At 46.6% G+C, this 15,254-nt stretch overlaps 1 protein-coding gene across 4 annotated transcripts in view; it reads right to left on the bottom strand.

Moving 5' to 3' along the window:
* Positions 1–11,427, bottom strand: part of ABCC5 (ATP binding cassette subfamily C member 5) — a 72,823-nt gene extending 61,396 nt beyond the window's left edge. For 2 of the 4 annotated variants that reach the window (XM_081956030.1, XM_081956029.1), the window contains exon 1: positions 8,055–8,235. In XM_081956030.1, the coding sequence (XP_081812156.1) occupies positions 8,055–8,183 (129 nt within the window). In that variant the 5' untranslated portion in view covers positions 8,184–8,235. Of the gene's footprint in view, positions 1–8,054; positions 8,236–11,404 lie in introns of those variants that run through there. The other 2 variants (XM_081956031.1, XM_081956032.1) reach the window with 2 other exon arrangements.
* Between the last annotated feature and the right edge of the window lie 3,827 nt (positions 11,428–15,254).

The following is a 15,254-nucleotide window of genomic DNA, read 5'->3' on the forward strand; positions in this document are numbered from 1 at the left end:
ACTCTCTGTAATTCAGCAATGAAAAAATCTTTCCAATCCTGAAGAGCATCAAGTTCCTCCTCATTGCAATTGCTCATCTCTGCTTGGGAATAGCTTTTTTCAGTGCTGTTGTAACTTTGAATGCCCACTAAATGAACTGTTGTAAGTTGAGGACTGTCTGTACCCTGTAGATTACCATGCTGAGCCCAAGGCAAGGGTCAGCAGTCTCAAGTCGTGCCCATGAGAGATCTAAGTCTAGCCCATCTTGAATTCCTTTGATTCCTATCTACTGCCAATTTGCTCTGACCGTTAGTAGATTATATTCTTGTAGAGAGCTTTACTGTACAATAAACCTATATAAAATGGCTGTGAGTGACTGAGTGTGCGTGCGTGTGTGTGTCTTCCAACATAACTCTGGAACGCATTGAGCAATTTCAACCAAACTTGAGACACAGATGACTTACTCTCTGGAAACAAATACTGTGGGGGTAAGACACCCCTAACACCCCTCGGGGTGTGTAATCTGTTAAGATACAGCCTGCTGTACCTTAAAATGGCTTCTACTGTACTGCCGTAAAATGACTTCTACTGTACAAATGGCTTCTACTATAAAAATGGCTCTGTGTGTATGTATGTATGTTCCAGCATAACTCTGGAACACCTCGAGTAATGTCAACCAACCTTAGTACACAGATGACTTACCCTCTGGAAACAAATACTCCTCGGGGTGTGTATTCTGTTAAGATACAGCTTGTTGGGCCTTAAAATGGCTTCTACCGTACTGCCGTAAAATGACTTCTACTGTACAAATGGCTTCTACTATAAAAATGGCTCTGTGTGTATGTATGTATGTTCCAGCATAACTCTGGAACGCCTCGAACAATTTCAACCAAACTTGGTACACAGATGACTTACTCTCTGGAAACAAATACTGTGGGGGTAAGACACCCCTAACTCCCTTCAGGGTGTGTGTTCCATTAAGAACCCGTTGTGCCTTAAAATGGCTTCTACCGTACTGCCTTAAAATGGCTGCTACTGTACAGCGCTGAGGAGTTGCCATGCTAACGGCTTCACAGTACTCCACAAGGGGGCTCCCTCTGGTAAGGGGGAAAATCCAACATTAGAAATTGCGGCGACGTTCATGGAAGGAGGGTTGGGATAAATATATATCGGGGCAGCGCCGGGTTCTCAGCTTGTAACTTATATAATTCATCTGAACTGCCGGGCTCCTGATTGACACCATTCCCAGGTTGGGCCATCAGAACTTCCAACAGTTGCATAGTGACCAGTCATAACTCGAGGACAACCTTTATGGTTTCCAGAAAAGGAAGTTTGATTTTAATAGCAAACTTCATTTTATTTTTAAAAATGGGTACGCTGCCCTTCAGCTCTAGGTTTTCCCAGTCAAAAAAGTCTTCAGTCTATCCAACAACTATGCCACTCGGATGGCAGGGGAGTGACGGAGGGGAAATACTGAAGAACCAGCCATCTGCGACTGCAGAATGGCAACTGCAGCTCTTAAAATTATTACGGGTGGTTTACATAAGGAATTATGCCCATTTTCTTCCTGAATGAGGATCTTAATTCAAACTGAAATCAGTGAACTAAACTATCAATCAAGGGAAAATTAAATATAACTGTTTACGTGAACTATTTATAGCAAAAGGAATAGCCATAGCTGGCCTAATGTAACCAGATGCCTTAGTGGCTTGTTGTTAAATCACAACTCAGTGTCCTCGCTGGCACCAATTTAGCCCCCATCCTAGCTAATTTTAATTGTGCTTATTCAATTTATTTATTCAATTCCCACCCCACCTTTCTAATCAGCCATCTTAATATCTACAAAAATGCTCCAACAGCTCCATTCTCTTCTTGCAATCAGCCCATTTGTGAATCTCAGGAGGTAGAACAGGAGATAGAAGAGAGATTACATTTCATTTATAAACTCTTCAAATGAAATGACTTCCACCAGGACCCTCTAACCAGATCCCTGTTAAGTAGCTACAAAGAGTCCCAAAGCTGCTTTTTTTTCCCCAAAAAAAGGCAACTGGATTTTCTCATTTTTGTTTTCCTTTGAAAACGTTTTGCTTCTCATCTAAGAAGCTTCTTCGGTTCAGAATTGAGCTCTTCCAGCTTCTTGGATGACAAGTGAAACGTTGTCAAGGGAAAAGAAAAATAAAGCCAAAAGTCCAGTTGCCTTTTGGGGGAAAAAAATATACCTTTGGGACAACCATGGCCTGAATCATTGAGAATCTCATAAATATTTAGCTAGAAGCAGATGGCTAAAAATGGACTTTTCCGGGTTAGTAAGCCTTTCATGAAAATCGGCGTGTCGTTTTATATCCAGGCATTAAAGAAAGATTATCAGCCCACAAAGCATTTTTGGAAAAAAAACAATTCTTTTCCCACAAAGTGTCGAGATTCTGCCCGTCCCATTAGCAAGCAGTTCTATTAAAGGCCAGTCCTTCTTGCTACGTGCGGAAAAGGCACGAAATCAGAACACCAGGAAGAAAAGCACAAGGAACAAATCAAGAGACAGGATGCTGTCCAAGATGCAGGTGAGCATATAAGGGGCATGCTGGTCCTTCTGTTACAAGACCTACAGGTAGTCCTCGAGTTATGACTGTAATGGAGCTTACCCATCTTGGCCATAACTCGCGACCAACCTTTAGGGCCTATTTTTGGCCTATACCAGGGGTGGGATCCTACCGGTTTAACAACCGCTTTGTTTAGGGCGCGTGCGAAGTTTACAGAGAAATCACTTTCCGCCTTACTGCTGGGGAGGAAAACAGCTGAGGTGCGGCAATCCACTCTACCGCGCCTGTCAGCTGGGCTTCAGAAAAGGGAATATAGGTGAGTATAACGCTGGGGCGGGCCCGAACCGGTCGAATCTCACCCCTGGCCTATACCCAATGCAACTGGGCTCTATTTGGCATCACAAAGACCATGTGGATGCAGGGCTTAACTGGATCACCTCAGCATGTACCCAGAAATCCCAAAAGACAAGGAATTTGAGGCAATTCAGTACCCATGACTTGGACCGTCGCAGCTATTTATTTATTTATTTATTTATTTATTTATAATTGAATTTATATTGCCGCCTATTCGCCCGTGGCGACTCAAGGCGGCTTATTCAGGAAGGGAAAATATTAGATGAAGGGAAGGTGGTAGGCTGATAAGAGTTTTCTCCCTATGTTGTCCTGGCCACTCAAACACAGCAGTACATGTTCAAAACTGTTCCGATTTCCAGGTGGGCGCCATCCACCTTTTTGCCTTCTACCAGGAAGTCTGTCAGCTGTTCAGTTGACGAATCCAGAAAAAGGAACTCCTGAGACATTGGTTTACCAAGAGTATAAAACGTTACCGAATAAATCACATTGGCACAGAAGAAGCAAAACCAGCTCTGGGTTTCCCCGCGCAAATGCAAGCAGAGTTAATTTCCCCTTTTCCATAAGGGTCACCCACAATCCAAAATGTCTATCGATCACCCTTGTTCGTTTTGTTAGGGTAAACAGCCAGCCACACTGGGACATCAGCTCGGTGTGTCCTTGAGATACCAGCAACGTCCCACGGAGCCAAATACCGTTCTCCCCACCCTGGCGTTACACACACATACACACACATACACACACACTTATTGACAAGCTGCGAGCACAGGAAAAATGTAGGTGAAAACGAGAATCAGTCTTGACGGAGTCATCTGGCTGGCAACACCCGTAGATTATGAACTCCCTCACACCTCTTCCATCAATCAGAACTCCATGATTGATGTCAGGGCAGCATTTCAGAATTCAGGATTGAATTCTGGATAGATTTTACCAGCAACTAGCTTGGCAGCGAGAAGCAGGCATCTGAGGCCAAAGGACCACCCAAGATGAACCAGATACACCGCGCAAGGAAAATGCAATTGTGAGGGCAGTTTAGGAATTAAGCCAAGCTGAATGCAATGAAAATTAACTTTCGGTCCTTGCTGCTTAAAAGCGAGGATTGTAGCAATGCTGTGGTGGATGCCAAAATTTGCCAGTAGCATCTGCTTAATTAAATGCTACAAAGCAGCTCAACATCATCAGCTATCTCCCAAAACAACAGCTATAACTTCCCTTAACCCTGGGAGTAATTTCTGCTGAGTCACAAACTATCAGGAAGTCCAACAATAATTGCAACAAGGGGAAAAACTAAAGGTTGCCTTACCAAGAATTTGGAGCTGTGGCCCACAGCTCTTACAATACAATACAATACAATACAATAGTAGAGTTGGAAGGGACCTTGGAGGTCTTCTAGTCCAACCCCCTGCCTAGGCAGGAAACCCTATACCGTTTCAGACAGATGGCTATCCAACATCTTCTTAAAGACTTGCAGTGTTGGGGCATTCACAACTTCTGGAGGCAAGCTGTTCCACTGATTAATTATTCTGTCTGGAAATTTCTCCTCACTTCTAAGTTGCTTCTCTCCTTGATTAGTTTCCACCCATTGCTTCTTGTTCTACCCTCAGGTGCCTTGGAGAATAGCTTGACTCCCTCTTCTTTGTGGCAACCCCTGAGATATTGGAAGACTGCTATCATGTCTCCCCTAGTCCTTCTTTCTCTTAAACTAAACATACCCAGTTCCTGCAACTAAACATACCCAGTTCCAGCTCTTCGTTATGTGGCAATATTTCCACATTTATAGTAGGGTATTAGCCACAACAACGTGCTAATCACAATTGCAAGTATTAAAAGGGGGGGGGGGACAATGCAGGTAGTCCTCAATTACAACAATTCATTTAGTGACTGTTCGAAGACACAACAGCAGCGAAAAAAGTGACTTATGACCGTTTTTCACACATAACCTTCGCAGCATCCCCATGGTCACATGATTTATATTCGGGTTCTTGACAACTGGTTCCTATTTATGACGCTTGCAGTCTCCGGCTGTCATGAGAAGCAAAATCAAGGGGGAAGACAGATTCACTTAACAGCCATGTTACTAATTTAACAACTGCAGTGATTCACTTAACAACCGCGGCAAGAAAAGCCATAAAATGAGGACAAAAACGCACCAAACAAATTTCCCACTTAGCAATGTCACTTTTAGTCTCGATTGTGGTCGTTAAGTCGAGGACTACCTGTGACATTCATTATCCCCAGCAAAAAAAAAAAAAGGGTTTCCGAATTTTCCCCTGCGGCTAATTATGCAGAATTAGTTCATACAGAATCAGCAGATTCTCAAAAGCTTAATCAACAAGCAGAACAACGTATGCCCCCCTCCTCAGAATCTATTGTTCTAAAAATATTATTTCCCATATTCTGATCATTTTTTAAAAAATGGTTATGAAACATGGCGCAGCCTGTTCAGGTTTTTTTTTTTTCCTTTTACCCCGTGACTGCTAATTTTGCTTTCAAGTCCTTGGTCAAGGACTGGGTTTTTTGTTTTTTGTTTTTAAAAGTCCTTTGAAACTTCTAAGGAACAAAGTCGTACTGATCACGCCTCTGTGCATATTTGCTGATGCTCCAAAGAACTCTAAAAGAACAGTGAGGCAGAAATTACTTTGGCAGCATTTAAAGTTTCCCCTACTCCACCTTGCAGGTTTCTATTTACTTATCCTAGGGCAATACTTTCATTAGGCTGACTCCAAGTTCACATTGTGAGTCCTTGCTATTTCTCTCTCTCTCTCTCTCTCTCTCTCTCTCTCTCTCTCTCTCTCTCTCTCCCTCTCTCCCTCTCTCTCTCTCTCTCCTTCTCTCCCAGCCAGCTGGATGTTATAAAAAACAGCCTTTGGGGGGTGGGGGGGTTTAATTTGCTTGCTCAGGTCATGAAATTTGCAAAGTCAAGGCTGAATGTTAAAATGGGATGAGAGTCAAGTTTGCAAATCGGGCTTCCCATTAGCTGTGATATTTACAGTGAGGACAGTGAGGAGGTTGGGGAGGAACCTGGGCCAGTCCTGGAGTCTGGGGAAGGCTCGGACGAGGGCTCTGTGCCGGAGGCAGAGAGGGGGCCAGGGCCATATGCCAGTTATCAGCTGCCTTCAGAGTCAGACATCAGTGAGGCAGAAGAACAGCTGGAGCCTGTTCCCAGTGTGCACATGCGGAGAGCTGCCAGACGAAGGGAACAGCTAAGGAACAAGGGTCAACTCGGGAGTAAGGCTACAGATGGATGGTGAGTCACCCAGCCAGCTTTGATACCTAAAGCAAGACTAAAAGTTTACGAAGATTCTAAGTTATCCAAATCGAAAAAGCGGAAGAAGCTTCTTGGATGAGAAGCGAAACACCTTCAAAGAAAACCCAGAAAGCTCCGTTGCCTCTTCAAAAAGCAGGACTAGAACTCGCGGTCTCCTGGCAATTGGTCTAAAGTCGCCAAGATCGCTTTCATGCCTGGTGATTGCCCCAAACTCACCCAGCTGGCTTTCATAGGCATTTCAAGGCAGGACTACTACTTACAATCTCTTGGTTACTTAGCTAGTACCCTAACCACTACCTCAAACTGGGTGATGTTTTATCCAAGCAATTTCTACCACAGAAATAAAGGTAACCCAACCTGTAATGTTTTAAATTTCTCCATCGATTCCCTGAAGTTCTTTTATAGAATTGTCCATATACTGGTTAAAAAGGTAAAAGTTTCCCTCGCACATACGTCCTGGTCATTCCCAACTCTAGGGGGCAGTGCTCATTTCCGTTTCAAAGACGAAGAGCCAGCGCTGTCCGAAGACGTCTGCATGGTAATGTAGCCAGCATGATTAAATGCCAAAGGTGCACAGAACGCTGTTACCTTCCCACCAAAGGTGGTCCCTATTTTTCTATTTGCATTTTTTATGTGCTTACGGACTGCTAGTTTGGCAGAAGCTGGGACAAGGAACGGGACCTCATTCCGTTATGCGGTGCTAGGGATTCGAACCGCCGATCTTTCTGATCGACAAGCTCAGTGTAAAGGTTTTTTTAAAAAATAGCATTTGCACCGTAAAATGATCAAAATCCCACAATGTGCAACATTCTGGAATTTTAACTTGTGTTACTACTATTTGCTTTAGTTCCTAGGACTCACCAGGAAATATCAGATTGATTGATTTACAATAATACAATAATACAATAGTAGAGTTAGAAGGGACCTTGGAGGTCTTCTAGTCCAACCCCCTGCCTAGGCAGGAAACCCTATACCGTTTCAGACAAATGGTTATCCAACATCTTCTTAAAGACTTCCAGTGTTGGGGCATTCACAACTTCTGGAGGCAATTTCTGTTCCACTGATTAATTGTTCTAACTGTCAGGAAATTCCTCCTCAGTTCTAAGTTGCTTCTCTCCTTGATTAGTTTCCACCCATTGCTTCTTGTTCTGTCCACAGGTGCCTTGGAGAATAGCTTGACTCCCTCTTCTTTGTGGCAACCTCTGAGATATTGGAACACTGCTATCATGCCTCCCCTAGTCCTTCTTTCTATTAAACTAGACATACCTAGTTCCTGCAACCGTTCTTCATATGTTTTAGTCTCCAGTCCCCTAATCCTCTTTGTTGCTCTTCTCTGCACTCTTTCTAGAGTCTCCACATCTTTTTTACATCGTGACGACCAAAACTGAATGCAGGACTCCAAGTGTAGCCATCTGTCTGAAACGGTACAGGGTCTCCTGGCTAGGCAGGAGGTTGGACTAGAAGACCTCCAAGGTCCCTTCCAACTCTGCTATTGTATTGTAAAGCCAAAATGTAATAATAATCTGAATTTTAGATCCTTCTAGAGCTGCTTCCACCCCAATCAATCTCCTTTTCACGGATTGGCATTTAAAACGTGAAGCTGATTACGCTCTATGATTACAGTGAAAGGCATGCGTTCACTGTTTATGTAACGAAGAATTATATCAATTATACATTATGCAATTCAGTCTCAAGTGCTGGTGTCCGAGGCAGCGTGGTTAGTGGTTACAGTGTTAAAAGACTAGCAAAGGCATCTGCTTTTATCCTCATTCCCTTCAGGGTTTTGGGGCTGGTCTTTCTTTCTCAGCACGACCTATTCCACGGGATTCCTCTTTTTGGGGTAACAAGGAGGAGGATTCCCCAGCCGCCTTTCAGCTCATGGATAAAATGCGCTTTCCAAAGCAGCCGTTGTGACTTACCTTGTATTTCTCTTGCCGGAACTTCACCCCATCTTGTCCTCCGCGTGGATTCAGGCTATTTCTCTCCCTGATATTTCTATACCCGGGACTGGGTATCACGTACTCTTTTCCTAGATCGATATCTTTCATCTTTTTCTGTAAAAGCCAGGGTTAACAAATATATTTCGCCACTCAGAAAACTCTGCGAGGGGAGGGGGAGAGACAAAAGAGAAAAAGAAATAATTACGGGAGGACATCTGCTGCTCTCTATCTCTTCCTCCTTAAACGGATGTCCTGAACCGGGGTTAGATTACAGTTTTGTAACCCGATTCCCAAATATGGCCTGCCTACTGTACTTCCACTAGCCCTGGCAGAAGGGATGCTACATCAGATGAATTCCTGTCACCCTGACCCCAGATAATCCCGAGAGGAGGAGAAACAAGCTCTTAGTCCTAAGAAATTGCAAGCAGTTACTTCAGTTCTGTGCTACGACAACTTTTCTCAACTGATTTAAAAGTAATACAATAATAGCAGAGTTGGAAGGGACCTTGGAGGTCTTCTAGTCCAACCCTGTCTAGGCAGGAAACCCTATACCGTTTCAGACAGATGGCTATCCAACATCTTCTTAAAGACTTCCAGTGTTGGAGCATGCACAACTTCTGGAGGCAATTTCTGTTCCACTGGTTAATTGTTCTCACTGTTAAGAAGTTTCTCCTCAGTTCTAGGTTGCTTCTCTTCTTGATTAGTTTCCACCCATTGCTTCTTGTTCTACCCTCATGTGCCTTGGAGAATAGTTTGACTCCCTCTTCTTTGTGGCAACCCCTGAGATATTGGAAGACTGCTATCATGTCTCCCCTGGTCCTTCTTTTCATTCAACTAGACATACCCAATTCCTGCAACCGTTCTTCATATGTTTTAGTCTCCAGTCCCCTAATCCTATTTGTTGCTCTTCTCTGCACTCTTTCTAGAGTCTCCACATCTTTTCTGCATCGTGGTGACCAAAACTGGATGCCGTATTCCAAGTGTGGCCTTACCAAGGCATTATAAAGTGGTATTAACACTTCACGTGATCTTGATTCTCTCCCTCTGTTGATGCAGCCTAGAACTGTGTTGGCTTTTTTGGCAGCTGCTGCAGACGGCTGGCTCCTATTTAAATGGTTGTCCATTGGGACTCCAAGATCCCTTTCACAGTTACTACTATTGAGCACGGTACCACCTATACTGTATCTGTGCATTTCATTTTTGTTGCCTAAATGTAGAACCTTACTCTTTTCACCATTGAATTTCATTTTATTAGATAGTGCCCAATGTTCAAGTTTGTCAAGATCCTTCTGTATCTTAAGCCTATCTTCTGGAGTGTTGGCTATTCCTGCCAGCTTGCTGTCATCTGCAAATTTGATGAGTTCCCCATTTATCCGCTATAAATAATAATCTATCTGCTATAGTACATCCGCTATAGATAGTAATCTATGTATTTGGCAAGCACAGAGATCAACAATAATCTGGGCAAGCAAGAAGTCCTTAAAGACCATGAAGTTGAGAAGAAGAAGAAAAAGAATGGCATTGCACTTTTAAAAATGAAGCTTTTTACAGCCTGGGGGAGGGGGTGTTGGGGAAAAATAACAGAATAACAGAACTGGAAGGAACCTTGGAGGTCTTCTAGTCCAGCCCCCCTGCTCAAGCAGGAGACCCTATACCCGTGATGGCGAACCAATGGGACGCGTGCCACAGGCGGCATGCAGAGCCCTCGCTCTGCTCCACTGCTCCAGCTGACTTTCAGGTGTGCACATGCGCAGGGCGCATGTGAGACACGTATGCATGCGTGGGTGGTATGCGTGGGGTGGGGGGAGAGCGGGAGGTGAGGGCCCCCCCTCGTAGCCTATTTTTGCTCCTAAGAGGCTGCATGGAGGCCTACTAGGCCCACGCACGGGCGGGGGGAGGATGCGGTCCACACACACCTCGGCCTATTTTTGCTCCCATGAGGCTACAGGGAGGCCTACTAGGCCCAAAACAGCACATGGAGGAGTGACACATGCATTGCATTATGAGTGCGGGCACATACACACACACACACGCTATTGCATGCGCACAGATGCGCTTTTGACACATGACAACAGAAAGGTTAGCCATTACTGTCCAGTTTCTTTACAATATACAATAGCAGAGTTGGAAGGGACCTTGGAGGTCTTCTAGTCCCACCCCCTGCCTAGGCAGGAAACCCTATACCGTTCCAGACAAATGGCTATCCAACATCTTCTTAAAGACTTCCAGTGTTGGGGCATTCACAACTTCTGAAGGCAACTTCTGTTCCACTGATTAATTGTTCTAACTGTCAGGAAGTTTCTCCTCAGTTCTAAGTTGCTTCTCTCCTTGATTAGTTTCCACCCATTGCTTCTTGTTCTACCCTCAGGTGCTTTGGAGAATAGCTTGACTCCCTCTTCTTTGGGGCAACCCCTGAGATATTGGAAGACTGCTATCATGTCTCCCCTGGTCCTTCTTTTCATTCAACTAGACATACCCACATCTTTTCTACATCATGGTGACCAAAACTGAATGCAGGATTCCAAGTGTGGCTTACCAAGGTAAGTACAATTACCTCCGACACATCTTTCTAAGAGACAAACAGTCACAGGGAGCTCGCTGTGTTAAATGCAGTCTGTCTCTGGATTGTGTAGAGCAGGGGTCCCCAAAACCTGGCAACTTTTAAGGCTTGTAGACTTCAACTCCCAGAATTCTTGGAGTTAAAAGTCCACAAGCCTTAAAAGTTGCCATATTTGAAGACCTCTGGTGTAGAGCAAACAGAGAACTTTAAAGATCAAATCAATGGTTCAAATCAAATCAATCAGTTGTTTTTCCCTCCTGTGCTTCTTTCTTCCTCCTTTTTTTTTCCCTTATGCCCAATCACCCTGCCTTGTATCTTCCACGTCACCCGGTGGTGCTGCCTTTTGTGTTTTATGCCTCACTGCAACAGAAGGAGAGGAGAGAAAAAAATATTTTCTGCCTGCATGATTCAGCAAAATTCTGTCGCCACCATGAGGTCAGGTTCCTCTTTCTGCAAATAGCAAAAAGCTTTGCACATGTGTTTTTTTTTTAAAAAAAACACCCTTGTTTTAAAACAGTTAAGGGAGAGCCATTACCGTGTAAGATGCCAGTTACTGCGGCCAACAGACCCATTTGTTGGCAATTTGATGAAGTCATTCCGTACTCTTCACACCACAGGGCTTTCTACCTCCTTCCCGTTCCCCTCCCTGGTGGCACGAGATGCCTTCCTTACATAATGGCTTGGCATCAAGCAGAAAGGCCTTAGCGAGGCACCTCCTGCCTGCCCCTTCATCCATTCCCTTGTTTGCAGCACCCTCTGTAGGGCCCACCTGCAAACGGCCGAGCCAAACATCCTTTTGGGATCCTCCGGGAGACAAGAACAGGTAGCCCAGAGAGGCGGAGGTGACCTATTGCTCACCTGTTTCTAGGCAGCTTTTGTAGGAAGGGGGAGAAACCACTGCCGGTAAACCAAGGAAGGGGAGGGAAGGGTTTTCCAACCTGCCAATCTGCTCTTCCACCCTTGTTTTTAGATTATTATTTTTTTCACCTCCTTCCAGGCATACCTTTAACTACGCACTCCTCTTTGGCAGATTTTCACACATTCCCAGGCAAAGGGAATCAGAACGGACCTCCCTCCCCACCCCCCAAAATACAGAATATGCTATTGTGAGGGCGACGAGTGGTTAATAGGTTAGATGATAGATGTGTGGGTGGGTGGGTGGATGATGGAGGTAGGTAGGTAAACGGAGAGACAGAGGGAAACAGAGATAGAGGGAGAGATGTAGTTTGGTGGGTGGGTGGGTGGGTGAATGGATGCATGGATAGATAGATAGATGAGAGAGGTATAGAGAGAGGGAGGGACAGAGAGGGAGAGATGTAGTTTGATAGGAAGGTAGGTAGGTAGATGGATGGATGTATATGATAGATAGATGGATGGATGGATGGATGGATGGATGGATGGATGGATGGATGGATGATAGATAGATGATAGATGATAGATGATAGATGATAGATGATAGATGATAGATAGATAGATAGATAGATAGATAGATAGATAGATAGATAAGAGAGGGATAGAGAGAGGGGGGGACAGAGAGGGAGAGATGTAGTTTGATAGGGAGGTAGGGAGGTAGGTAGATGGATGGATGGATGGATGGATGGATGGATGGATGGATGGATGGATGGATGGATATGATAGATAAATAGATGGATGGATGGATGGATGGATGGATGGATGGATGGATGGATGGATAGATAGATAGATGAGAGAGGGATAGAGAGAGAGAGAGAGAGAGAGAGAGAGAGAGAGAGAGAGAGAGAGAGAGAGAGAAGGAGACAGAGAAAGAGAGGGGAGGGAAAGAGAGATGTAGCTAGATATGTAGGAAGACAGAGGGACGGGGAGAGAGAGGGAAAGAGAGAGAGAGAGCTATGTGGTTAGGTAGGAAGGCAGAGAGAGACAGACAGACAGAAATAGAGAGACAGGCAAAGAGAGAGAGACAGAGACAGATATAGAGATGTAGAGGCAGAGATGATAGATAAGGAGAGAAAGAGAAAATTCTGCTGTGATCAGGCCTGTCCGCCTGTGCAGAGGTGGGAACGGGATGTTCATCCTTTCAAGGCCGGGTCCCAGTACCGACTGCTTCTCCTTCAGCCTTATCAACCCACCCCAACTGGGGAGAGGGGGGGGGAGGACCCTTTCGCCAGGCCTTCTCAGGAGGTTTGCAGCGGATCTCCTACCCCACCCCGCTCAAGCCCCCAAGTCAACAGGGACCCACAGGGACGGGGAAAAGGCGTCCACCGGAGCGGGGTGGGGGGCAGTGGGAGCCCGGCGGGCGGTGCAAAGAAAGGGGCTGTCTTGTTGGGCAGGTAGGCTGGGAGTGGGTGAGTCGGTACACAAACACACACACACACAGTTGCAAAGCACCCCCACTTTCCCATTCAGCCCCCCCCCACTTCCCCGCCCAGCTCTTCCCAAGAGGAAAAGGGGAGGGGGAATGGCCTGACCACCTCCACCGCCTGCAGAATCTCCCCCTTCTCCCCCTCCCCATCTTCAACAAAGGCAGCTTTGGCTGCGGAGGATGAGTGCTGGAGTCCAAAATCCTTGGAAAGCGAGGAGGGGTGTTAAGGCAAGCCAGTAAAAGCGCCCCCCCCCCCGCACAAGGCTACTAGATCACATCCCCCCCGCCTCCCCCTTGAGCCTCCCCCTCCTCACTGGGGATCCCCCTCCCTCCATCACCCCCCTCCCCATCTTCAACAAAGGCAGCTTTGGCTTTGGCTGCGGAGGATGGGCGCTGGAGTGTAAAAATCCTTGGAAAGCAAGGGGAAGGGGTTTAGGGCAAGGCAGTGAAAGCGACCCCCCCCCCATCTGCCAAGGCTTCTGGATCACAACCTACCTGCATCCCCCTTGAGCCCCTCTGGGACGCCCCCTCCTCACTGAGGATCCCCCTCTTTCCTCACCCTGCCCTCGCTTCACCGCGGGACGCGAGAAGCCCCCCTCCCTCGGAGCCGAGTCGCGCAGGCGCTCCCTCCCCTCCCTACCTGCTCCAGCTCGGCGGAGGAAGCAGCCAGGCAAGCAAGACCTTCAAGCGGCTCCTCTGTCGCAACCGGCCGCAGTGCGCCTGCGCGGGCATCCTGGGCGAGCAACCACAGAGGCCGCCTCCGCCTCCCTCGCTGGACGGGAACGGTAGTCCGCGCCCTCTGCGAGGGTCTCGGCGCCGCCCGAGGGGAGGACTACGTCTCCCATTAGGCCCTGGGCGCAGTCGGGTCATTTGCATACGCCCTGCCTTCCTCCTCTTCCTCCTCCCCCCCTCCCTTATGCCGGCTCTGCCCCGCCTCCTGAATCGCCGGTGCTGTATCATTTACAGATGAACAGAGTTGAATTGGAAAGGGACCTTGGAGGTCATCTAGTCCACCTCCACCACCATCCGCCCGCCCAAGCAGGAGACCCTACACCATTTCTGACGCATGGCAGTCCAATGTGTTCTTGAAAGCTTCCAGGGATGAAGCTGCCACAACTTTCGAAGGCAACTTCTGCTCCATTGAATACAGAATAATAGCGTTGGGAGGGACATTGGAGATCATCTAGTCCAACACCAACACCCCCGCCCAAGCGGGAGACCCTACACCATTTCTGACAGATGGCAGTCCAGCCTCTTCTTGAAAGCTTCCAGTGATGAAGGCACTGAACTTCTGAAGGCAACTTCTGTTCCATTGATTGATTGTTCTCACTGTCAGAAAATTTATCATTTATAGATAGGTAGGTAGGTAGGTAGGTAGGTAGGTAGGTAGATAGATAGATAGATGATAGATAGATAGATGATAGACAGACAGACAGACAGACAGACAGACAGACAGACAGAGAGACAGATGTGCTGTAGCACCTGCCACCTCGGCCTGGTCCCTTTAATCCCGATGGGCACGTCCACCCCAAATCTTGGGTCATGTACACTGATGGGGAGAGTCCCACTTTAACAGTAACAGAGTTGGAAGGGACCTTGGAGGTCATCTAGTCCAACCTCCTGCTCACGCAGGAGACCTGTACTAGGGATTCAAACCACCGACCTTTCTGATCAACACCAAGAAAGTGGTTGGTTCCCCTTTTCAGAAGAGAAGTTGCACCCAGCCAGTTATCCAAGGACTGCTGCCCTGCCTCCATCTGTTTAATTTAATTTATCAAATTGATACAGTCGCCCATATCACGAAGTGACACTGAGCGCAGTGGTGGGTTGCAGGCAGTACGCCCTGGTACGGGCATACCAAAGCCAACCCGGAGCACCGCATACTGTTCCGGTACGGTGCTCTGGAGGGCCCACTCACCCGTCCGAGCTCCTTACCGGTCTTTTAAGTCTTCCGTGCACGCACACGGCACGTACAGTGTCTGCGCAATGCTCCGCTGAGCAGCTGGAGCATCGCGGAGATGCTAAGATTCATGCACGAGCACTGCGCATGTCCATGTGGACGCCGCCGGGCCCATTCCAACTATATCGGCTCACTACAGGAGACCATCCAGGCAGAAAACCATATTTTTAATGTTGCCTTTTTATATTTGTGTTGTAGTTGTGCTGATAAATAAATAAAGGGAGACTAGTATAGATCTATTTCAAGCTATTTAGCTCTCATCAGCTAGCCATACCCTTACTGGGATTCGAACCTGGGCTGTATTACATATTAGGCAGATGT

Source organism: Natrix helvetica (assembly GCF_964273705.1).
Source record: "Natrix helvetica genome assembly, chromosome: 5".
In the NCBI taxonomy this organism is placed as follows: Eukaryota; Metazoa; Chordata; class Lepidosauria; order Squamata; family Natricidae; genus Natrix; species Natrix helvetica.